The 25,755-nt window shown below is 45.6% G+C and overlaps 1 protein-coding gene across 1 annotated transcript; it reads left to right on the top strand.

Annotated features, from left to right (window-relative positions):
- Positions 1-2,043: 2,043 nt before the first annotated feature.
- Positions 2,044-25,008, top strand: PRPF6 (pre-mRNA processing factor 6). The gene is made up of 21 exons (XM_066978260.1): positions 2,044-2,207; positions 2,662-2,830; positions 3,618-3,736; positions 3,908-3,986; positions 4,573-4,749; positions 5,350-5,505; positions 6,197-6,291; positions 6,988-7,144; positions 7,359-7,521; positions 10,243-10,361; positions 10,959-11,177; positions 12,725-12,847; positions 13,388-13,509; positions 14,629-14,767; positions 15,659-15,778; positions 16,959-17,135; positions 17,953-18,086; positions 18,404-18,495; positions 20,622-20,736; positions 22,782-22,908; positions 23,684-25,008. Exons 1-21 carry the CDS (start codon positions 2,137-2,139, stop codon positions 23,834-23,836), a joined length of 2,826 nt encoding a protein of 941 aa, XP_066834361.1. The 5' UTR covers positions 2,044-2,136; the 3' UTR covers positions 23,837-25,008.
- Positions 25,009-25,755: the final 747 nt, after the last annotated feature.

Consider the following 25,755-nt stretch of genomic DNA (forward strand, 5'->3'; position numbering starts at 1 on the left):
GGAAAAGGGAGGTTCGGGCCTGGTCCAGGGTGGGGGGCTGCTCGTCCCCCGTTAACGATAATTGCCACCTCACAGCTCACACGAGCTGCCTTAGGAGCAGCCAGGAGCACGCAGACGTCCTCCTGCCGAGCCCCAGCGGGGATCAGAGCCATGAAAAGGCCGAATCCTGCCCCAAAACCCCCCAGGACCACCGGCACCGGCTCTCCCTGCCCCGGGATTTGTTCCCTATCCAGGCTGGGATCGCCCGGTCGCAGCAGGGCACCGGCGGCTCCCAGCGCGGCCTACACCGCCTGCTGTGCTGATGGCGAGGGCAGAGAGGGGGAATCGAGCCTGTAATTAATTAATTAGCAAGGATCCCAGCTCCTCGCTGCCTGCGCGGGCCGTCGGCCGGGCACGGCGGTGATGGGGAGGGTTTTGCGATCGGGGAGAAACCGGGGGACGTTCGGAAACCGGGGGGTGTTCTGAGACATGGGGGGCGTTCAGAAATGTGGGGGGCATTTGGAAACCTGGGGGGAATTCGGAAACCCGGGGAGCATTCGGAAACCGGGGGGCATTCAGAAACCGGGGGCGGCGTTCAGAAACTGTGGGGGCATTTGAGAAACTTGGGGGGAATTTGGAAACCTGGGGGGAATTCGAATTCAGAAACCCAGGGGGCATTCAGAAACTGGGGGGGGTGTTCAGAAACCCGGGGGGCGTTTGGAAACCTGGGGGCATTCGGAAACCTGGGGGGTTGCTGGTGCAGGGGGTGCTGGCCGTGAGCCTGGCACGCTCCATGCACACCCCGCAGTGAGCGTTTGGGGTGAGGGGGGGGAACAACAGGGCCGTGGCTCCTTGCACACGCACACGTGGGGGAAAGCTGTGCTGGTGCAGGCTGAATGTGTGAGCAGTGTGAGGATGGGTGTGCTCCACGCACGGGGGTGATATGCGTGTGTGTGTGTGTGTGTGTGTGCATGGAGTATGTGTGTGCAGTGTGTGTGTGTGCATGTGCAGGGGTGTGAGAGCACGTGGGCAAGCGTGCGTGCACATGCATGCGTGTGGGTGTGCACATGTGCAGTGTGTGTGCATGGAGATGTGTTATGCAGTGTGTGCGTGCAGATGTGTGTGTAGTGTGCATGCAGGAGTGTGCTAACAGTGTGTGCATGCAGATGTGTTTGCAGTGTGCGTGCATGCAGACGTGCATTAACACAGTGTGTGTGCATGGAGATAACACACGCACTGCGTGCGTGCAGGTGTGCATTACACAGTGTGTGTGCAGGTGAGAGCATATTAACACTGTGTGCATACAGATGTGTTAACATGCAGTGTGCGTGCATGCAGACGTGCATTAACACACAGTGTGTGTGCATGGAGATGTGTGTTAACACATGCACTGCGTGCGTGCAGGCGTGCATTAACACACAGTGTGTGTGCAGGTGAGAGCATATTAACACTGTGTGCATGCAGATGTGTTAGCATGCAGTGTGTGTGCATGTAGACGTGCATTAACACACAGTGTGTGTGCATGCAGGAGTGTGCTAACACAGTGTGTGCATGCACACGTGTGCAGCCACGCAGCGTGTGTGCATGCATGCACAAGTGTGTTAACACACTGTGTACACGCCGATGTGCATTTACACATGCAGCGTGTGCGCGTGCAGGTGCGTAAACACACGCACTGTGTGCACGCTGATGCGCATTGCCACGAGGGGTGTGTGCACGCCGATGTGCATTTACACGTGCAGTGTGCGCAGGCAGGCGTGTAAAAACACACACCCCGTGTGCACACAAACGCGCCCTGACACGCGCAGCGCGTGTGCATGCCCAGCTGCGTTAACACACGCCCCGTGTGCACACCGAGGGCCGTTTACACGCGCAGCGTGCCCACGGACGCGCGCTAACACCCGCCGCGCCCCCGTGTGCGCGTGCCCGTGCCCACGCGCGTGCAGGTGCGCGTGCAGGTGCCGCGCGCTGTGCGCATGCGCGCCCGCCTCCCCCCCCTCCTCCTCCTCCCGCTCCCCCCTCCCCTCCCGATGCCGCCGCCGCACCGGGGGGGCCCCGCCCCGCCCGGAACCGGAAGTGCCGCGCTGCCCGCCGGGTAACCGCACCGCTTCCGCCGCCGCCGTTGTCGCTCCGCCGCCGCCTCTCCCCGCCGCCGCGATGAACAAGAAGAAGAAGCCGTTCCTGGGCATGCCCGCGCCCCTCGGCTACGTACCGGGGCTGGGCCGCGGGTGAGGCGCTGCACCGGGCCCTGCTCCCCCCGCTACCGGGCCCGGTACCCCTCACGGCAAGGCCTGCCCGGCCTTCAGGCCCGGTGGGGCTGGGGCCTTCCCCCGGTTGTGGCGCGGCACCGGGACCGGCTGCGTGAGGGGCTGGGACCCCCGGTCATCCCCCCCGGTCCCCGGTCACCCCGTCCTGCCCCTGCCCCAGCACCGTGCGGCCTCCGGGGCGCCCCTTTCGCTGTGCCCCGCTCCGTACCGGGCAGGGGCAGAGCCGGGAGCTCTGCAAACCCCAAACCCTGCAGGGAAACGACCCCCGGGGGGGGAGGGGTGGGAGCTGCCGGTGTCCTGCCCGCACTGGGGGTACCGGTGGCAGCAGCTGGGGTCGGTACTGGCCGTGGCACCGTGCCCGTGCGGTGGTGGGGCTGCGGTGCCCTCACTCCCTGCCCCGTCTCTCACACCGCAGGGCCACCGGTTTCACCACCCGCTCCGACATCGGCCCCGCTCGTGACGCCAACGACCCCGTGGATGACCGCCATGCGCCCCCCGGGAAAAGGACGGTCGGGGACCAGATGAAGAAGAACCAGACGGCCGACGACGATGACGAAGACTTGAACGACACCAATTATGATGAGGTGATGGGATGGTGGTCGTCCTGGAGAGATGCTCTTCCCCAAGTGGAAGAGAAGTCCCGTAGCTTCCTGTTCCCTGATTATAAAACCCTCCGTTAGCTGAGGCTTTGGGGCCAGGCTTTCCTGTAGTCTGCCAATAATGCTCCTTTTTAATTTATTTATTTTTATTGAGACTCCGTTACACGTAATGGCACAGTGCTCGCAGACTTCTTGTTCTGGCGTTGGTCCAGATGTCGTGGTTTAATTATCCGTACAGAGCACTGAGCGTCTTGGGAAGAAGTCCATAGATAAATTATTAGTTGAAGTACTCTGTGGGATATAGTTTTTTGTGTTCTCCTGCACAAATGAAATCAGAACTATTGTGATTTGAAGTATATTTGTCTTTACACGGCCTGTGTAGTCTCTGGTGTTTAAATCCCCCTTTGGTTAGTTAAACGTTGCGTTATTCTTTTTGTTTGCTTTCAGGAGTTAAAAATAAAAGTTGTTCACAGAGGAAAATGCCCATTCTGCACTGGGAACTTGTTTATTGCTTAATAGAAGCAATTTTGAAGCATTTTTTCTTTTGAAATGGTTTGGGAAAATAAACAGTAGGGGTGGTAGAAGGAGGCTGCTTTTATTTAAGGGCTGTGTTAGTCTGGTGCAAGATTGTTAAGACACACCTGCTCCGGGCTCTTTGTTTCCCTGGGTTGCAGTGGGCTGTGCTCGGTGCGTAACAGGAGCATGAGACTGAGCGTTCTCCTTTTCTTTTCTCTTTTTCTCTCCTTTTTTTCTTCTCTTTTCAAATTCTTAGTTCAATGGCTATGCTGGGAGCCTGTTCTCAAGCGGTCCCTATGAGAAAGATGACGAGGAAGCAGATGCTATTTATGCAGCTTTGGATAAAAGGATGGATGAACGGAGGAAGGAGAGAAGGTAGGGTTAATCCGACACTGCTGTGGGATGTTTCCTAATTCATTTGTATTTCAGAGTTTCCCTCTGGAAAAAAATATTTTATATGCCTTCCGATCAAATCCCATTTTCTGTAATACTTAACGCCTTGCCTGGTGTTACTTTGAGCGTAACCTTGGTCCTCCTTTCTCAAAGGGAGCAACGGGAGAAAGAGGAAATCGAAAAATACCGTATGGAACGACCTAAAATTCAGCAGCAGTTCTCAGACTTGAAAGTAAGGACAGAATGTTGTCATCGGTGTGACTTTTGTCTCTGCTTTGTGGGAGGTGGGCGCGTGACTGCATTTATTTGCTTAAAATCTGTGTATTATCACACAAATACTTTGTGTTGGGGAAAAAAAATGAGTACGAAGCTGGTAGCTGGTGGTGCAGAAGCTGTTGTAGGATTGGAACACTCTGTCGTGTAGTTTTCAGGCAGTTACAGTTGCACAGTCAGACAGTATAACTGGATCTGCTGACTAAATCTTCTGTTAAATAAAACGTATCATTTTGGCTATTGTTTAATGATTAGTAATAAAGCGGCGCCGCAGTCACTGAGATTAATCTGCGTGTTTGTAGCTCAGCGTTTAAGAACGAAATTGGTTTGGAATCTCGGTCTGGACTAAAACCAACTTCTAATTAAATGCATTTAATTCTTTTCTTACTTTGGATTAGGGGAAGAAAAAAATCTGATCTTTGACCTCTAAGTCTTTTTTTTTTTCTTGAAAGAATTTAAAATGAATTAAATCTGTTAAGGACTGCGAGTAGCTTAAAGGAACACATTTCTAAACTAAATAATGATTGCAATTTGTGTCTGAGTAGCGGAAGCTAGCGGAGGTCACGGAAGAAGAGTGGCTGAGCATTCCAGAAGTTGGCGATGCCAGGAACAAACGGCAGAGGAACCCTCGTTATGAGAAGCTGACTCCTGTACCCGATAGCTTCTTTGCAAAACATTTACAGTCGGGGGAGAATCACACCACTGTTGACCCACGCCAGACGGTGAGTATGGCCTGATGATCTTACATGCTCTTTTTGAGTAGAGGCAAAGGTTAATCTGTGCGCTCATGAGTGGGATTTGGAAAAAAAAAATTCTTGACTGAAAATCTTGCTGTAGTTTGCAAGTCCGTCAAAGGAATTGTGGATGTTAAATCCCTGTCCTCGCTGGAATCTTTCAGTGCTTACCCATTGCCAGACAAAGCCTGAGGGTGGACAGGGGAAGTCTGTTTCTTGTGTTAAAAGTGGAAAAAAGTGTTTTTTGCTGTAGTGTTTTTGGACGTAGAATGGTGATAATGAGTTTTAGTGAGCTTAACCAACATCCTTTTCTGTTACGGTAATGTCTTGCAGAAATGGAACAGAAAACAAAGTTCGACTTCACCTAGGGGCTTGCTCAGCTTGAGTTAAAATTATTTAATTTTCAGTTGACAATAGGTCAAATACATTTGCTTGTTGCTGCTGTGTTCATAACGGTTACAGAAGAAGCTGACTGGCCCTGAAATGGCACCAAATGCCCATGCGACTGCTTTGTAGACATACAGCCTGAATTCTTTTAGAAATCTCAAGAGGTTTTTAGGAACATGTTTCTCTCACTCTTGTTCTTAGCAATTTGGTGGATTGAATACTCCCTATCCAGGGGGCTTGAATACTCCATACCCAGGAGGAATGACACCAGGCTTAATGACACCTGGGACAGGAGAACTGGATATGAGGAAGATCGGCCAAGCCAGAAACACCCTGATGGATATGAGGCTAAGCCAGGTAAGCACGTTGGAAGGTGGGATCTGTCACAGGATTTGGTGGTGTGCTGCTATTTAAGACCTGGTTTTAGGAAAGTCTTTCATTTTCTTGGGTGTTAGATGGGAGAAATAGCTTAGCTGCGACTAGAAATAATTTTTCACTCCCCCTTTCCCAATCTCATGCTCTCTACACTAACAATTTATTGAGTAATAACACTTTGTCATTGGAAGTCTTGGTTGTGATGGGAAAATGAACTGCACTGTTACACCAGAGGTAGACTTCAGACAGACCATGCTGACAGCTTTGTCAGGGAAGACATTTCTTCAGGATTTATTCAGGACAGAAAGATGAAAAATACTACTCTCGTGTAGTTGGCTTCCATTCCTCTTTATTGATTTTCCCGTCCAAATCTGGTTCAAACTAAAAAAGATGGGCTTCAGCTGTCCAGGTTGCAAGACCTTGTAGTGGCTGAAAGCCAAGCTGCTTGTTTTCTGGCTTTGCAGTGGTACTAAGTTTTTAACTGTAAAGTCGTGTGTTTTAGAAGTGGGGACAAAAGCTAATCAGGAAGGGAAGGGCTTGTCCTTTCCTTCTTCCTCGGTCTTGGTAACAGATAAATGCCCGAAGATTTTTTTTGTGTAGCAGCAGTGCCTTGTGCAGGCAGGTTGTGGGGCTGTGAGCGGTCGTTTCAGTAGTGTTGGCTTCACTTTCCCAGGTGTCAGACTCTGTGAGTGGCCAGACTGTAGTGGATCCCAAAGGATATCTGACAGACCTGAATTCCATGATTCCCACACACGGAGGTGATATCAAGTAAGTTTAAGGGCTGGCTGATTCAGCCTCTTAATAAGGGCTCTGATCCTGCATATAAATGGAAATCTGCCGGAATGGGTGGCTTGTAGCTAATATTTAGTTTGTAAAAGATGGTAGGTGAGTTCAGGGGATGAATTCTTTTAACGTGAGGTCCAGTATTCTTTCAACTGATGTGTTTAGCATCTGACCTGCATGAATTAATTGCGGGGATTGTTTCTGTTCTGTCCCCGGACTGTATGCCAGAGTGATGGTAGTGGGCAGCTGCCTGCCAGCCAGGAAATAATTGTACCTGTGTGGTGCTACTTCAGGCTTGACTGGTCACCTCCGAAGCCATGTGTCATAAAGGATTGCCACGTAACTCAAAACAGTACGTGCAAATCTTGATCGTAAGACCTGACCTAAATCAATGCTGTGGGTTATTAGCTTCCAATTGCAAGTGCCTGGCTGTAATTCCTTAAAATATGAATATATAAAAATATATTTAAATACTAAACTAATTCTCACGGCAATGTTGTGTGTTAATGTATATTAGTAAGCTTGTTTTGGTAGTACATAGTTTGTTACCAGTCTGGAAATGTTTGGGGTCACAGGTACTGGCATCTGAGTGTGGCTGAGAAGAGCTGACTGTACTGACTGATTCAGGAGGATTGTTTGCTAGCATGCTGACAACTTCTACCTGTCTTTTCCTTTCATTAGCGATATTAAAAAAGCTCGTTTGCTCCTCAAATCTGTACGAGAGACCAACCCTCATCACCCACCAGCTTGGATAGCGTCGGCCCGACTGGAGGAAGTCACTGGCAAGCTGCAGGTGGCTCGGAATCTTATCATGAAAGGAACAGAGATGTGCCCCAAGGTCAGAATTGCTTTGCTTCCCTGCTGGCCCTTGCAGGACAGTAGGAAAATGTGGTGGTTACAAGCAGCAGCATCTATCTGTCAAGCTCCTGTCAGCTACAGCCTGATACTGCTTCTCTATCTGCAATATTAAAAACACATTTAGCTGAAAGCTCTGGTTTTAGGTTCTCACAGTACTTGTTTTGATATAAAGGAAAGCTTTTTTTTTCTGACAGAGTGAAGATGTTTGGTTAGAAGCTGCTCGGCTTCAGCCTGGGGATACAGCCAAGGCTGTTGTGGCCCAAGCTGTCCGCCACCTCCCGCAGTCCGTCCGGATCTATATAAGAGCAGCGGAGCTGGAGACAGATATCCGGGCAAAGAAGCGCGTTCTTAGGAAAGGTGAGAGCTTCTGCAGCGCCAGGGAACAAAGTCTTCGAGTCCCTCTGCATTGTCTTGTAAATTGTTCAAGATATGTCCATAATTTTTTTAAAAAATGCTTTTGTTTTTTTCCTCCTTGGTGAAAATACAGTTGTTAATAATGTATGCCTGAACGCTGGAACATGCTGCCGTTGGGTCAGAGTGGAGTGCTTCTAGTATTTGCAAAACAGCCCCCAGCAGAAAGCTGCTCCTGCTGAGCAATGGCAAAATGACATCTTACTGAGAACAATTCCATCTTGGTCAAGGTTAGAGAGGTAGATGGAAGCAATTCAAAAAAATATGCTCTAAGGGGAAAAGGGTGCTTTAACAATCTTCTTGTGATATGTTTTAAAAAAGATGTCAGACTTTATATATGAGTTTTGGCTCGTCTATAACCTGTTAGGGACCGCAGTGATATTTGGTGGAGGAGCTTTAAAGGCCTTGGGGTTCTCATATCATTGAGCCTGGTGAGCCTTGGGATTTGCTTTAGTGTAGCAATTTCTGTGTTCTTGACAAACAGCTTTTCTTTGTGGTGCTTACCCAAAACCTTACATCTTTATTGTATTGAACTTGGAAGTTTCCCTCTTTTGTGGAATTGCCATCTTTTCCCAAACCTGTTCTCTTGTAACAGCAGTTTGTGTTGTCCTGGGCCCAGGTTTTCCTTGCAGGTTCACGGTGTTAGTCGATTACTTTGACTGATGTGCCTGTCTCAGTAGAGATTAGATCCTTCACAAGTATTCAACTGTATCAATTACATCTCATGACTTTAATCTAGACAGGGAAAAGGGTCTGGATTTAATATGCTTAATCTCTGCGATGCAGTCTGCAGTATTAAATAACTTGGCTTCAAAGGGAGTAAATTGCTTCCTTCTTACTACTGCGTGCAAATTGCATATCGGTGTGAAACAGTCCCTTACTGCATGTGACAATGCGTGGATGAAAGGCACTTCAAGACTGCTGGGATTGAGGCTGTGGGAGTTCAAATATTAATTATTTGGTAGCTTTATTTTCGTTGGCCAAGCAGCGCAGTGTTCTCTGGAGCGTTGCTGCTGCGACACCTTGTTCTCTGCAAGAACAGTAACAGATGCTTAACAGGAAAACACTTTTACATGAGCAGAAGTAGGTTTCTGAGTCCAGCTCAGGTAGGAGGGCATCAGGTGGGAAAGCAATGACTTGTGCATTAAGTCCTGAGGCTGTTCATTTCCTTTAAGCATTGTATCTTACTCCAGTTTGTGGAACCACCTACTTAACCTCTGATACAAAGCTGTTAGTGGAGCGGGATATGATTTACCGTGCTGTTTCCACTCTCTGCATGTTAGCAGTTAGCTTCACCGTGCTCCTGTACTACCCGGGGAGCATCAGTAACACAGTGCTTGGAACTGTTTGGGTATATGCTCTTAACACAAGTGGCAGGTTAACCCAGTATTTGTCCAAAAATATAAAAGGCTGACTGCCAGGTAATGTCACTAAAGTGTGATCTTTCATAATGCATTTCTCTCTCCGGTCTGTTGGCTGTGTGCATTTCTGCCGTCTAGCACAACGTCTGGAGTTTTTAAAGCCTCTCTCTGGCTACAGAGACAGCAAGCTGAGTGTTTAAAATACATCTTGAGGTGTAAAAATCGAACACTCTATCTATGAAAACAGGCTCTGTCTTGCTGAGCGGTGTTTTCAGCTCTTGCACACTGATATTATTCACTTAAAATGCTTCAGAAAAACCTCCTGCTGCTGTAGACTCTAGGAGGAATGGTTAATGCCCAGACGCTCGGTGCACACTACTTGTAAATGCTCTGTGCGTTTCTGTAGAGCTTGGATGTGCTCTGAAGTTCATGCTCAGCAGTGTGCCTCAGCCTTTGCAGGAGTGCTTAAAGAAACAGCATTGCCTGGAAGCCTGGCAAGTTCCAAAGTACTTTTAGATGCATCTTCTCTCCTGTTTATGTGGTCCTGCAATTATACTTTCATTTACTTTCATTATTGATAAAGGATGTGTTCAGTCCTTGCTACTACGTCACATTTATGTATAATCACCATGGATGCAATGAAGCCAATACTACTCCCTGTATGGTTATCTAAGCTGTAGTGACAGAAGCTAATTTTTTTTCTAAATCCTTTTCACTAGTAGAAGTAGAAAAAATTAGCTTTTCATTGGTTTTGAAAGTACATTCATGGGTAAAAATTTCAGAGAAAATAAGGACTTTCTGGTTTTGTCAGATGAGCCCTGTTTGCAAGGCATTTGTCTTAATGCAACTTAATGAGGCATGGAAATCCTAAAGAGTGTGAAATTCTTTATTAGATTAATGTAGACTTAACCCTCATATATTCAAGATTTTATACCAGCCTGGTATGTATGAAGACAATATGTTTGGAGTGTTTATCAGAACCCAGAAACCCTTTGACCATGCTGAGAGTTGAGGCTTTGTTCAGCTAGGTGTTTTACTGAAGAGGAAGCAATTACAGCTTGTAATGAGAAAAGCTCTTGGCTCGCCAAAACCTGTTTCCAATTAAAATTAAATATTTTTTTTTTTATTTTCTGATTTTAAGTTCTCATCGTTGAAGCAAGAGCTAGTGTAAGTACAATTCCCTCTGTTCTTTCAGGAAATTTCATCTGTAGTAAGACAAGGCCTTTAACGCATCATCTCTGACAACAATATTTCTCTTTGGGGAACTTCTTTATCATGATTTACATAATTGTTTTTGCCTCTCTAGCCCTTGAGCATGTTCCAAATTCAGTGCGTTTGTGGAAGGCAGCTGTGGAGTTAGAAGAACCTGAGGATGCCAGGATCATGCTGAGTCGAGCTGTGGAATGCTGCCCAACTAGCGTTGAAGTAAGTTTAAAAAAAAAAAGGAAAATAAAGCAACCTCCTACATTCTGTTTTAGGTTAGCAGCAGAGCTTTGACAACAAAAGGCAGGTAAGTGCACTAGTTTTCTACTAGGCATTTTATGAAGGATGTGATGAGTAGAGAACTATTTTTTTTTTCCCCAGACTTAATTGTCTGGTAGTTATTATATGCCTCATTTTCCTGCGTAATTTTTAGATTAGTTATGCCAGTGTACTGCTGTGCCTGCAGTGGCCAATTAGCCATGTTTACATTCATGTTTAGCGCCTTGACAATTGTGAAAACAAGCATATGCGTAGCTTGGGGAATCTAAGACAAAGTTGCTTGTTTCTGAAATGTTGAACCAAAGAGTGTGTGCAGCAGCCTGGCAAACGAAGATGATATCTTGAGATGATTAGGATTTAGCTCTAAGGACAGTCGTAGAGTCTGGTTCTACTATTTCTGCTTTGGTATTCTGCAGCCTGCTTATACTACGTGAGGACAATTGCCAACTAGTAGCAAACAGAATGAAGCTGCTTATCTCTTTGGGCTGACACTGTCATCTCCTTGTTCTAATCTAAAATACATCTTTTGTTGCTCTGCAGCTGTGGCTTGCGCTGGCAAGACTGGAGACATATGAGAATGCTCGTAAAGTCCTCAACAAAGCCCGTGAGAATATTCCAACAGATCGTCACATCTGGATTACTGCTGCCAAATTGGAAGAAGCCAATGGAAACACCCAGATGGTGGAGAAAATCATTGACAGAGCCATCACATCTCTTAGGGCTAACGGGGTGGAAATCAACAGAGAGCAATGGATACAGGTATTGGCTTGGTCTTGGTTAGCGACTCAGGTGAACCCTTCAAATTCTGTTTTGAAGGCTTCTGATGCTAGATACTGTGGGATTGAGTTATTCTGCACTAGGCTTATTGGTGGAGAGCCCTGTGAAAATACAACAGGTAAGACTAAAGCACTGAGGAGGGCCAAGAGCAAATTTAAGCGATACCCTGGGGTGTCATTATGTGTGTCGAGCTGAGGAATACCTGGTTTGCTTCTCTTTTGGAAAATAACCAGCTTCAAGCTGAAGCAGCTGCTGCCTCAGGTAGCATGGAGGCCTTAAACCTCCAGGGAATTATTTGTATATTTTTTGCATACGTCTTTTTTGGTTTAAAAGGTACCTGTTTGCCAGCTAAGTCTTTGTCGGGTGGTGTTGTAAGAAGTTGATACAAACACTGTATGCAGCAGATAGGAAATACTCTGCTCGTCCTTTATTGGCTCACACTGCCTCCCGAGGCTGTGCAAAGCACTCACAGCTGACTTAGGGAACCATGTTACATGGTAATGTTTACAAAGCATGACCTCTGCAGGTTCATCACACTGTTACACATCATCCTATTTTTGACCTGCTGTACTAGAAAAGCAGCAAGAAGTTGTATGGTCGCCTTTGAAAGCTGTGGTGCTTGAGTTTCCTGAGTTAGTAAGACACTTCAAAGACTGTTGCCATTTAAATCGCTTGATGTTCAGGTTAAAATAACTTTTTTCCTCCTGAATATGTACTGTTGCTATAATTAAGCATAAGCCTTTTAAAACAATTTACTACTGATATAATTTACAGTGGGTCAAAGCAGCAAAATGTTCTTGGCACAGTGCTTAAAAGAGTATCGGTAACGAACAAAGTATTTAATATTAAACGGATATCCTTGTTAACATCTAAATGAATTATAACTCTCTTTTTACAATTAAAGGTTAATTTCAACTTCTGTTTTTTTAAAAAAAAAAACCCTCTGCATCTGTCTTCTCGAGTTCCTTTTTGGTACTAGAACTGTTCCATTTCTGTTACCTGATCAGAGATCTCTTTAACAAGTTTAAGCAAGTCATGTGAAGCCTTCTGAAAGCTTTGTCAGACACTTTTCTGTATGTACTCTAGCGACACAGCCTTTGCAGCTGTAACTTAACAGTTGGTGAGAGTGTATTTAAGAGCAGTTCTTGCTTAGCTCTTTTTCAGACTTAAAAACCAAAGCTGAAAGAAGGTCAGTAGCTTCGATGCTACGATTCATTCTTCTTGAATTCTTGCATTTTTTAATGCCTGGCCCAACCCGGGGAAGTCAGCACAGCGGTAAGAGGAGACCTTACAGCCTGGAGATGTCACGCGTTGTCACACTTTCTCTCCTTCTCTGATTCTGTGCACAGCTATAGTGCATTCCTTGTGGGTGTAGTCTCGCTGGTGTCAAGACCTGTTTGAGTAATAAGATACTTGTAACGTACAGTGACCTGCAGTGTCCCCGTGTTTGTGCCTGAGGAATTGCTGCTGCAGAATCTAATTTACTGTGCTGATTCTCCAAGTGAGCAGGCTGTTACTTTTGTCTCTAGGATGCGGAGGAATGTGATAAAGCCGGAAGCGTGGCCACGTGCCAGGCAATCATGCGAGCTGTGATTGGGATTGGGATTGAGGAAGAAGATCGGAAACATACCTGGATGGAAGATGCAGACAGTGTATGTCCAGCTGTGATACTGTTTTTTTTTCAAACTGGGGGAAATGGAACTGGAACCAGGGAAATTAGGATATTTTAATCAGTGAAAGCAGATGTGGTTCACATGTTATCTGCTTGCGTTTGGCCATTAAACATGCACTACAAACTAAATTCTATTTCAGCATGAGAAATAGCCATTTCAGTGACCTTGAGCTGGGTTTACAGCAGTAGGTAGACATGCTAACGTGCTTATAGTTTTTCATGTAAAAAGCAAAGTGTGAATATGGAAGCCTTTGCAAAACCTTGCTAATTTTTCAGGCTGGCCTCTGCGTGTCAGTCCCTCTGGAAGGCCAGTGATGCTTGTGCGCTGCTAGAGGGACTCATAGAAATTCCTCCCTGCTTCCCTTTAAAAAGCTGATAACAACTGCTCTGTTATATAGAGTGACCCAATGCATGTATTACTCACTGAGTTCTGTATTGAATTATGAATTGTGTCATTCTTTCTTGCCCTTGACTTCAGTGCAACCCTAAGCTGACTTAATTCCGGTCTGTTTTTCCTTAGTGTGTTGCTCATAACGCTCTGGAGTGTGCCCGAGCGATTTATGCATATGCCTTGCAAGTTTTCCCAAGCAAGAAGAGTGTGTGGCTGAGAGCAGCGTACTTTGAAAAAAACCATGGAACAAGGTATGTGTACCCTCTTTGTGTGGCTCCTTAATACAGCCTGCTAGACCAGGGAGGTAGAAAAGCTACGAGATCAGCAATAAAGTGTACTGTTCCACAAACGGAGTGAGTTCAGCTGGTGAAAACTCAACGGCATTGTTTGCTGGTGTGACCTCCTTTGTTGAGGTTGTGGTCAGAGAATCTTTTTTTTCTTTGTAAGATCATAAAAAGTTCTCTGACAAATGGGATTACTTAGTAAAAATAGCTATGAATGGGTAAGGGATAATCATCCTGGGAAAGGCATTTCTAGAAAAAATTAGGAGTACAGAATGACAAGTCACCTAGAAATACAGCATGTGTTTCATTTAATTTTTGTAGGTAAGTTACTTTAGCACTGAGTCTGTCTGAGCATCTGTGGCATTTTCTGATTAATCGTACTGCGGATGTGTATCAGAATCTGAACTAAGATTGGCATTATACTGTCACAGCCTGGGCCTCTTATTCTGATTATTCATAAAGTACTACACGTTTGAACCTTTTTTGCCCAAAGTTTATAATAAAACAGTCTATGTAATAGACCACTTACAGATGTGGAGTTAGTCTTATTAAAGTTTATTGTGTGGAAGTGACTGCAGATGCTGAGTCCTACATCATTCAAGGCTTTTTTTGGATCAGCTATGTCTTTGCTTTTGATGTTGTTCTCCCATGTTTTCCCAGTGGTGGCTTGCTTTTAAGCCCCTTATTCTACCTGAAGTCCATTTTCTAGAGGAGGAAAAAAAAAAATCAATAAGATCAAGCCAGCTTCATGTAATAATTCTGAAAAACTTCCTGTCTTGGTTTCTGCTAAGGTTTGTTTAGAAGACTGGCTCTTTCCAAGACAGATGAGCTGTTTATGCACAGAGTCTTTCCGCAAAAGCTATCAAACAAAGATGTCTGAACAATGAGCCGTTTGTGGAGTGCTGATTTCAGAACCCTTGTGAAAAAAGACCTCACCCTTTCCTTGTTAATGAAACAACTTATCAAGGTTTACAATGTTGGACTTTGCAACAATATTTATAGCATTGAGTGATAGTGGAAATGGTGTGTGAGAGCTCGCCTCTGGCAATATTTCGAGTGATTGTAACTTGCTCTTTCTTGTCGCAGAGAATCCTTGGAGGCTCTTTTGCAGAGAGCTGTTGCTCACTGTCCCAAAGCAGAAGTGCTCTGGCTCATGGGTGCCAAGTCGAAGTGGCTGGCAGGAGATGTGCCAGCAGCCAGAAGCATTCTGGCCCTGGCTTTCCAGGTGGGTATGTTACACGTGTGTGATGGTGTTCGGTGTGACTGCTAAAGAGAACAGAGCAGGCTTTTTCTGTCAACACTCACCCGATTTCTGCTGTCTCTCAATATGAGGGGTCTTGCACTGTTCTTTGATATTTTTACGTGGCAAAAACGTCCTCCTGTAAGGTGGCAGCAAGCTGGAAAACAGTCTGTATTACTACTCGTTAAAAAGGGTAGTGATCTGCCCTAATTAATGAGGTTGCTCTATTAATTATGGCTTCGACCAAACCCACTAATCCACAGCAAAATGAAGGGAATCATCCACTGGATGCTGGAAGATGGACAGAGTGGTACGCTGGGAAAGAGGCCTCAAAAGCCAAGTGACGGTAAAAAAAAATAAAAAATAAAAAAACCAGCTTCTGAGCAGGGAGGTAGAAGTGAGTTACTTCCTAGACTTGTTCTTGGCACTTTTTGTTAATATCCTGAAGACTTCTTGACGTGGTTGTCACTGAGATGACTTGAACTGGAGGAGTGTTGTTCACAGATTTCAGCTGAGAATCTGAGCTCCAGCTTTTTTGTTCACGGATAATAAAGTGAGGGTCTCACTGTGACAGACCCTGTGATTTCTTCCAGTATTTTAACTGGAAGTTCAGAAGATCAAGCATTAATGGTTTTCAACAATTGAGAAGTATCCAACTTCTCAACTGGCATATATCTTTGTGTTGTGCATCTGTTTTGTAGAATTTCTGTAAACTTCAAAGGTCAAGGAAGACTGGGAGGAGCTTGAACTGAAAAAAAAAATATCCTAGTGTGGATTGACAAAGCTCTGATTTCAATTTTAATCTGGATCAAATGAAGGATTAAATCTGCTGTTGATTCACTGTATGCATTTGTCTGTCATTTTATGTTCTTGCAGGCCAACCCCAACAGTGAGGAGATCTGGCTGGCTGCCGTGAAGCTCGAGTCAGAAAACAATGAATATGAAAGGGCGAGGAGGCTGCTGGCAAAAGCTCGCAGCAGTGCCCCCACGGCAAGGGTAAGGATGTGTGAAGGGTGGAGAGACTGAGGCTTCTCGTGCCCATGGGGGAGTTGAGTCGGAAGGAGAAGTTCCTTTAGTTCTGTGGCCTTAGTGATTGACCAGATGGCTCCCTGCCATTGCCTTTTGCAGGCACTGTAGCGCTTCTCCAGTGAATTGCGACACAAAATCGGGGCATGATGGGAAAAAAGGCTAGGATCAAGTGAAGGGTTTCAGTTTTTTTCTACGCAAATGGCAAAAGTCAGGAAATTCCCAGTTTACAGCTGTTTGTATAACGTTCCTGTTGCATAAAAGCCTGTCTTGGAAAAGAGAGAGAAAATACTTTCACAGAAGACTCACTTATGCTTGCAGTGCTAAAGACAGCACCAGTCCAGTTTGTTTAAAGTTACACACTTGCGTTTATCTCTACCCTTACTTCTGGTATGATAAACTTTGTCAGTTTTTAGCTGTGCGTACAGAACCATTTTAATTTTTCCAAGTAAGAGAAAAGATGGGGTTTTTATGTGGAAAATGAGATTCCCCTTGCCCCCGATTTGTACTTCATTCTTGATCTTTTAGACTGGCCTCTTCCTTCTTTGTCAGTCAGGGAGCTTCTGTCCAGCTGGAGTTTGAAACTCTTGCGGCAGATGTGATGCCTCTTTTGCAAAGTCATGGGGGGAGTTTGGGAACTGGGAGGACAGGGATTAAAGAGCAGCTAACTGGCCTTCAGTCTGTAATGTATTTCTAACAGCTGCAAGCAAAAAGGAAGGTGTTTGGGGGCAGAAAAGCACATTTACCAGTGTGTAATTAGCAGGGCAGCACTTGCAGCTTAAAGCCATAACTAGGAATAGGTGCTCTTGGTAGCTTGGGTGTGAGGAGATCGTTCTGTGCAGATGAAGCTGGCTCAAAGTTATTATTGGTTGTGCTCCTGAAGCTGTGCTCTGTCAGCTTTCTGCTAATTGTTGAGGAAGAGATTGATCGCTGTCCCAATTCCCTTAATACTTGTGTTTTACCTTTCTCATTGCTATCTGTTCCTGAAACTTAACCCTGACTTTTTTTTTACTCCAAGCTGTAGCTAATGAATAACATGCTAATGAATATATGAATGTGGGAACCCACTGCGTTGACAGAATAATATCGTTGACAGAGTAATGTTTCTTCAATGGCTGCTAGCGATAAATGGCTATGCTTTTTTTCTCAGGTCTTCATGAAGTCTGTGAAGTTAGAATGGGTGCTTGGAAACATTGCTGCAGCCCAGGAGCTCTGTGAGGAAGCCCTGAAGCACTACGAGGACTTCCCCAAACTGTGGATGATGAAAGGACAAATCGAGGAGCAAAAGGAGCTGGTAGAGAAAGCACGGGAGGCTTACAATCAAGGGGTAAGATGTATGTTATTGCAAGTTTGCTTTGTGCTTCTGGCATGGACAGATGTCTGTCCCTGCACTTGGATTTGGAGGGTAAATGAAGAGGTGATTTCTGTTCTCTCCCTGTTATTGGTTAAAGCAGTAACAGAAAAATACTGGGATCTTGAACGAAGAGGCAAGAATGTCTTACTCAGTATCCATGTTCGCTTTCTAGCTTGAGAGAGTTTGCTGTATGCTTGACTACTCACTAGTATGAAAAAAGTCATTGCACAATAATTCTCTGAGACCTGTAAGGACTAACAGTAGAACTCCTAATAGAAAAGCTTGCTAATGAACTTTGATAGACACTGTAAAAGGAGGTGGTCTGCAGAACATTTGTCTTTTAAATGGTAATTGGTGTCCTCATGTATGAATACTCCTGAAACTCATCAGCCATGAAAGTAATGTGGAAGCAAGTTAATGACTTCCCAGGCTTCAAAGGCAGTGTGCTTCCTGCATACTCTGTGATTTGGTTATGGATTAGAGCCCTCCATCTCCAGACAGCACAGATTGTGGGTGTGCTGTTAAGGGAAGTGTATTCTTTCTTTTCTCATGCTACTGGGATAGCTCAGTCAGAACTGATGTGCTGTTATCTGGCTGTTTTAGATATAGGAGAAACTAATTTTCTGTACTGTTCACTGCTGTAAGATTAACTAGAAGAAATTTGAGTGATGTAGTCAGCTTTATTTCACTTCCAAAACCCCCAGGAGGATGTAAGGAAGGAAGTCGATTTCTATAGGGATTATAATATGTTTTCAAATGTACATAATATGCTTTTTGTTATTTTAAACAGTTGAAAAAGTGTCCCCATTCCATACCCCTGTGGCTTTTGCTGTCCAGGCTGGAAGAGAAGGTGGGGCAGTTGACCAGAGCAAGAGCCATCTTGGAAAAGTCTCGCCTAAAGAATCCAAAGAATCCAGATCTCTGGTGAGTTGTAGCCCAAATTCCTTTCACGTCCACACAAGGCCAATACATGCTTCAGGTTGGCCATTTTACATCTCAGCCAGGGAGCTCTTTTGTTTCTATTATAGTCATTTACTCATATAACTTTTAACCTAGGCCATTATAAAATAAAGGTTACATTTGTTTTTAAATGGAGAGGAATGGGAAGATGTCAGTCACCCGCATGTATTTAAAATATGGGCAAATGTTTGTAATTTCTTGTAACTTCCATGTGATTCACTGTTGGTTTCCACATAGTGGATGTTTTCATAAATACCATCACTGGGTCTCTTCCTTACCAGGTTAGAGTCTGTGCGACTGGAGTACAGAGCTGGGCTAAAGAATATTGCAAATACTCTGATGGCCAAGGCATTGCAAGAATGCCCCAATTCAGGTGAGATGGATCTCATTTTTTATCTTAAACACAACTATATTTGCGTGGAAAAAGATAAGCCTTTATCAGCCAAGATGTCCTTTTTGGCCGTGTTTCAAAATACCGCGTTGCGGAGAGGTGTCGGTCGTCCGTCTGCAAAGGAGATGTTGAGGGTTTCTGTGAGTAATCCTGGTTACTTTCTGGTGTCTCACACCGGAGAGGCCATGGGTTGGTGTTCATGTCTTGGGGTCTGTGGTCCCCAGCTTGTTCCCAGCTTTCCTGGTAAAGCATCTTGGGTGGCTTTTCTCTGAAGCTGGTAAAAAAAAAAAAAAATCTGCCAGGGTTTAAAGTTGAAGAAAGACTCAAGGGTTTGCAGTTAGGGAGTTCAATGGAAAAAGGATGGGTTTTTCCCTGTCTCGCTGGAGTGTAGCTGGCCGTAGGAGACTTCTGTTGGTGGTTTGCCCACACTGGTTTCACTACGAGACAGGCCTGTGCTTAATAACATGCACTGACAGCAGCTTCAGTCAGTCGTGATTAGGGGATCGTGTACCGTAAATGTTTAGTCCTGCTTTGTCATTATTTTAACATATTTAAGGAAGGGCAGATAGGTCATATAACATAAGTCAGATGGTTCTAACTAGCAGTGGAAGCGTTCGCCTCTTGGGATGGGAGGCGAAAGTGCAGAATGCTTCCCTATTTTTTGGCAGAATTAGGCAGAAGGCTTAATCATCTAAATATGTTGACATCTTTGGAGAGAAGATGTCACGTAAGTACAAAAAGTAGTAGCCTACCACAGGGCAAGCCTTTTTTGTTTGCCTTCAGGCTTGGTTTTGGAAGGTGTTTAATTGGCAGCTGCTGAAGCCCCAGTGAAATAATGGGAATTAAGTGGCTTTTATGACATGATAAACTCATTGCAAGCTGCTCGCTGTGCGAGTGGGTCAATAAAGCTACCGCACAAGCCCCACTTTGTTTTGTGAATGACCTAATGCTTAATGTGTGTTTGCCACCACAGGCTTTTTTACAGAATCTGCCTGTTGCTATGGAAATAGGCAGCAGGGTCTCAGGTCTTGTTTAAATAAAATAGCTTCCAACCCTTATCTTAAAACTCTACAAACCAAAAAAAAAGCCTGCAGGAATTAGTTCATTGGACACCTACAGTCATGTAAACCAGAGACCTGTGTCCATCAGTTGCTGAATTAGTTACTGCTCCTTACGGCTGATGGCACAAAGAAGGAAACCGAAGTACAGTGGTGCTTGTGTCCTCAGCAGGCCTGAAAATAGAGACCCGTAAAATAGGGTTTGACCCTATATACAAAGAGGAAACAGGCAAGAAGGGAAGAGTTCTGCTGCAGTCTGTCATTGCAGTCATCAAAGTTTGTATAAATTCCCGTGGTGCAGTTTATGGGAAGTGAGAGCACTTTGATAGAGTCCTGGCAGACACGAGCTTTCAGGCTTTGCTTTGAAGTGATCAGCAGGTATGGCTGGCTGACGTGAGAAACTGAAGATTTCATGCTCCTCTGAGCACGTTTCCTTTCTTGCTTTTGGCAGCGAAAGGATCTAGGGATTAAACCCAGCTTCCCTGGGCCTGCTATGTCCTTCATCGTAGGTGCGGGGAGCCAGCAGCAATAAGGCTGTGGCGCTCCTTGGCACCCTTGGAACTGCTTCCAAGTGGTTCACTTCTGGGACTTCTGCTGCTGAAGGTACCTGTGCAGACAAATGGAAGTCTTTCACTTGGTTACTGCTGAGTTGCCCTCCGCCACTGCACTGCTTCCAGTGTCTCATCGGAAAGGCACAAGCTCTGGTCTCGTGCACACCCGCACAGGGAGTGTGGAAGCTGCAGCTGGGTTATGGTACATGAACATTTTAGAACTGAAGGTCCAGTGTGGTGCTACCTGTAACTAAATTTTGTTATGGTACAGAAACAATTTACAACTGAAGGTCCAGTGTGGTACAATCCGTAACCGAATTTCAGAGTACTGAAGGAAATAGGCGTGCTGGAAGAGTGATTTGAAGTGGGGTGGAGGCATGGGGATAACTTCCAGGATGGGGGCAGGAGTGCCGCTCGCTTTGGAGAGCGCTGGCCTGCTGGCAGGATGGGGAGGGTTAGCCTGAAATGCCACTAAATCTTCCTACTTGACTTAATTAAGGAATCCTGTGGTCAGAGGCAATTTTCCTTGAAGCGCGGCCGCAACGAAAGACCAAGAGTGTGGATGCTCTGAAGAAGTGTGAACACGACCCACATGTCCTGTTGGCTGTGGCCAAGTGAGTTCCTGTGCTTCATGTAGAAAAAAAAAAAAAAAAATACGCGTTTTTGTGTGTGGCTGCATCCGTGATGAAACACTGCACTTGAGCGTGACCACACGATGCTGGCTGCAGCAGTTCTAATCAGCCTCAAAGCAAGTAACAGCTCTCAAGCTGTCTCCTAGTAACTGTGCAAATCTCCTGCTCTGCCTTGATTCAAAACAGGGGATGTCAGCCTGCCCTCCAGCTGTTCTGGTGGGCCTGGGGCTGCAGCACGCATAGTGATACGTTCACGCTGAGTCCTTTTTCAGTGCTGGGTTTTGGCAGTCTGAAAACTGCATCTTTGTTTCCCCTTAAGTGGAGTTTCAGCGTGTTTTCAGATGAGCTAGGCTTCCACTAGGTTTTATAGGGTGTGTTCCAAATATTTTTGAAAATATGGACAATTTTTGCAGGTGGTTGTTCGCTTTTTATGTGGCTGACTGTGTTCTTCATATTTTCTCTCTATCCTAGATTGTGTTGGATTTTTTTTTAATCTTGAGCTAGACTGTGCTGTTCTAGTCTTCTCCCTTCCTGAATTTCTGCTATGTCAGTTTTTCTTTCAGTTGTGGCCCTTCCTGGAATGCAGACTACAAGTCACCCTGTAGTTTGCTTCTCTGGAACAGGAAGATAATCCACTAGGAACTGTCTTCTTTTCTAAATCAAGTTGTGAGGCTTCCAGTGATGGAAAACTATTATTAGAATTGACTCACCATATCCCTTCTGATCTGATGTGTAGATGTGTAGACGATGTGTAGTACTACAGCAGTAGCGATTGGAGCAAACTTGCTTTTTCTTCCTTTGTGAAGACCAGAAGAGGTTAATGCAGGAAGCACGCTGCCCAAACAGTTGCCCAATTCTTTCACAACTCTTTTTTATAGGCCAAAGAAAACTGTAGGATACACTCCAGCGACTGCAACGCTGGCTTCTGCCAGATAACAGCTGCCTTGTTCTGCTTTAGGAGCAAGTGAGGAAAAACGTTAGCTTTTGCTTTATTGAAGCTGCTTCCAGGCCCCTTCTGGTACAACCTCAGGCAGTTTAGCAGCTAATCCCAACGCAAACAGCTTCCACCTCCCATCACGACGTGCATGTAGGTACGGTAATGCCACGGCCTGCCGCACATTTGTGGAAAACTTTAAATGTTGCCTGAAAAAGGCCCCTACCTGCAGGTGTTTAGCCCGTGCTATCGTTGTTCGTGCTCTTTTAAATCGCAGTTTATTTAACACGGAACAATCAAGAGTATTATAGGGCTTAAAAACAATCACATAAGCTGTATAATTTTATGGCTGGCTAAGCTCTTTATGAGGGATGGCTGTTTGATTTGATAAGGACCTGACTAGCTCAAATGAACTCTGTAATGCAAAGGAATGAAACCAATAGACTATTGATTCAGCTGGTTAATTACCGGGGAGAAATTTAAGAATTCACAAGTACCTTTTTGAAATGGCAGCAGTCAGGCTGAGCGCCAGGCTGGGATTTGAGTGTGGGACGTTGCACGCTCGCCTTTCCTCGTGAAGTGGAGGTAGAAGGAGCAAGATAAGTGTACCTGAGCCTGTGACCGCATGTGGTAATGGCTCCAGTGCATATAATTTGCAACTGCTAAGACGTTAATTGCTAGATGCTAAAATTATTTAAAAAATTGGGGGAGGGAAAATAGATGGAGGTGTGTGTGATCCTGTCCCTTTGTACACTACGTCTGGAACAGCAAAATTAAGCAAACGAGTTAGCAAAGATGGAACTCAGAGTAATCCTTCCCTTCTCCGAGAGCCTGTCTCTTCCTTTAATTGGGACTGTCTTTACCTGTTACAGTGTGTGGGGAGTAAGGAGGAAGCGGTGGATGTTCTTTCCAGTCCTCTCATGCCTCTTCCTTTCCCGGGGCAAGTGCAGTTTGCAGATGACTGCGAAACCTGGTGCTTCCTTCTTGGGAGAACAAAGAAATGAAATATCTGTAGAGCCTTCAAGTTGGAGTGCTTGCAGATTGCTGTGTTCCTCTGAAGAGGTTCTCTCTTCCCTTCTGCTTTTCTCAACAGGTTATTCTGGAGCGAGCGTAAAATAACCAAGGCTCGAGAGTGGTTCCACCGAACAGTGAAGATAGATTCTGACCTGGGAGACGCCTGGGCTTTCTTTTACAAATTTGAGCTTCAGCACGGCACAGAGGTGAGCGTGCACCTGGGCACAGGGAGCAGGGGAAGGCAGCAGGAATCCCTTGCTGGTGGTGGTTACTTTGTCCTGGGAGCTGCTGCAGCACTGGGCCGCGCACACCGCTGCTGCTCCCTGTCTGGCTTCCAGATGAGGAGGCTGAGGCTGTCACGCCTGGTCTTGAGTGAGCATGAACAGGCATGTGTGGTGCTTTTTAAAGGACACTGTCATTAGCAGAGCTGTCTTTCAGGTTGCTTCGCCATCCACAGTCATGCTGGTTCGTGCAAAAAAAAGCTCTGAAATCAATCTTGCTTCTGTAAAACGCAAGCTTCCTGGGAGATTTTCCTGTAATTGTGGTGCCGGATGTGTGTAACTCGTCCCGTGTCTGCACAAGTGTCAAGTGCAGGTTGCACGTGGACACAGCTGTAGGAACAATCTGTTCTAATCTCTTACGGTGGATTTTACTGCCTGATATCACTGAAGTGATGGGAGTGTTTATCTTCTGACTTCGGAGAGACCTCTCGCTTGACCTGTCTCATGCAGGTGGTAACACAAAGGAAGTTTCTGCTGCAATTTCCTTGGTGTATCCAAAAGTTGCTTGACTGTAATTAGGCCGGTTTGTTCAGCAAGGCAGGAGAATTTTAACCCAGGCTTCCAAACTGCCTTTAAGGGAGGTGGGGGGAAAGCTTTGGATGAATGTTTGAGTTAGGGAGGGGACTTAAATTTTTGTCTCTCTGCTGGAACAAACGAGGGCATTAAGAGATTTGCAAACTGTTGTTTCCCTTCCTCATAGGAACAACAAGAAGAGGTAAGGAAGCGCTGCGAGAATGCTGAACCCCGCCACGGAGAGCTCTGGTGTGATGTCTCCAAGGACATAGCAAACTGGCAGAAGAAGATCGGAGAGATTCTCGTGCTTGTGGCAGCCAAGCTTAAAAACACCTTCTAGAGTACGCTGGCTTCAGCTGGATCAGTCGCCTCTGCAGGACCTGCCTGCTTACCTGCTTTCAGTTCATTTGCCCGTAGAGTGGCAGATTTCAGAGGACAGGAGATGGGTGGCAACGTGACAGATCTTTCTTCCAAAAAGCAAAGCTGGGTCCTCCTCCTTTTCCTGGTGATAGTGCTCTTGGCTCACACAATGCAGTAATCAGCTTCTGCAGCACAAGTGCATCTAATTCCCCTTTGAATGTTGCTGCTGGTGTAATTGTAGGGGAGCTGAGCAGTTTTGTGAGGCTGTGCTGGCATTTCCATTTTGATGCCTGAATCCCCTCTGTAAATACAAGCCTTAATCAGCGCTTGTATGGTTTCTGATGTTAGCTGTTGCTCTGGATTCCTCTGCAGCATGAAGCGCCTGTCCTGTCCTTGTCCTCCTTTGTGCAGTTTCTTTGGTGTTTGGCCCACCTGATGCAGTTTCTTTGCCAGCATCTGTTGTGTTGCTGTTTTTGAATATCCTCAGAGGAGATGGGGTAGGGCTCTGCTGAGGGGAATGGCTGGGGTGAGCCTTTTTAAAAAAAATAATAATAATAAATCTTTTTTTGGCCAAAGGTCTGGTCTAACTTCATCTCCTCTGCAAGCAAGCTGCAACACAACTCGAGTACTCCTCAAACCTGAGCAGATGGAGCGTTTTGTGAAATTCCAGAGCATATTTTTAGAGACTTTCCTTAATTTTTTAAATGTACATAGTATAACCTTATTCTTCTAGGTGTCCGATTGCGTTAAGCACAGTGGTGTTTTAAAGTAATAAGGCAAAAGCCAGCAATCCCTGAAGGCCCTTTTAAAGGAATCACCTTTCGTCAGAGCCATCAAGAGACTGTGCGCTTAGACAGTGGCAACTTCTTTTTCATTGTGGGTGTTTGGCATGGCCATCTTCAAGTGCAGATGGCAAAGAGCGGATTATTTAGAGTGAGATCTTTGTGTTTGGGACCCTTTGAAAGTTGTCTTCAATTTTCTATACTTGCAATCTGTATTATTTTGACTTAACGAACCTGACTGACTTGTGATCGTTCATGGAACCGAAACGTGTAATGTCTGATGTATTAGGATGTAGAAGAAGTATTCAGGTCTGTGTATGTGCATTATGTAATGTATTTAGCTAGAGAAAAAAAAAACTTATTTGGAAAATATGTATAAAACATGGCTTGTGTTTTTTGTTTCCTTAAAGTTCTCTTTGAATGTGGTCTCGCCTTTGTACTCTGACTGGGAAGAGTGGCTCTGATAGCAGAAACCTTTGAACTTGCCAGGCTCTCACCACTCTGGGAACATTTCTGCCAGGGGTGGTTACACCAAGTTGTGCCGCATCCTTCTGCCAAAAGCAACAGTGCACATGAAAAGTCTGCATTTTAACACCGAAGCAGAAATGTTTGGCCTTGAAGCAAAAGCCTGTCTTTTGGATTTATAATAGAAATCTTGTGAGCTCTTGTGCTTTCTCTTGAGTAGCTGATGAAAATGTGTGAAGCTGCATTTTCATTAAGAAGGGTGTAGATCGTGGATGTCCCCTGGGCTTGTAGTTTCCCAAAGGTGAGTGAGAGATGTTGGGAGCTGAGGGACTCGCCTGGGGGTTTTGTGCCATCATTGGCATCTGCCCTGAATGTGGGCTGATGTGAAGGTGAAGCGGGGCGAGGCTGGGGAGTAGGATGGAGATGTCAATCCCTTGTGAAAAGGAGAGGGTGGGCATGTGGGAAGGGAACGTGGCTAGGCCAGGGTTTCAAGACTGAGCCAAAAACTGCAGGAGAAATAAATCAATAGTTTTCAGCGTGTTCAAGTCCTCGTGCCTCTCACGTGGCTTTTGCCTTCCTTCCATAACGTCATCTGTGGAAGTGCTGGGACGTGGGGCCTGGGTTTCACCTGTCTGGGAGGTGAAAACGGAGT

This window comes from Anser cygnoides, chromosome 16, assembly GCF_040182565.1.
Source record: "Anser cygnoides isolate HZ-2024a breed goose chromosome 16, Taihu_goose_T2T_genome, whole genome shotgun sequence".
Classification (NCBI taxonomy): Eukaryota; Metazoa; Chordata; class Aves; order Anseriformes; family Anatidae; genus Anser; species Anser cygnoides.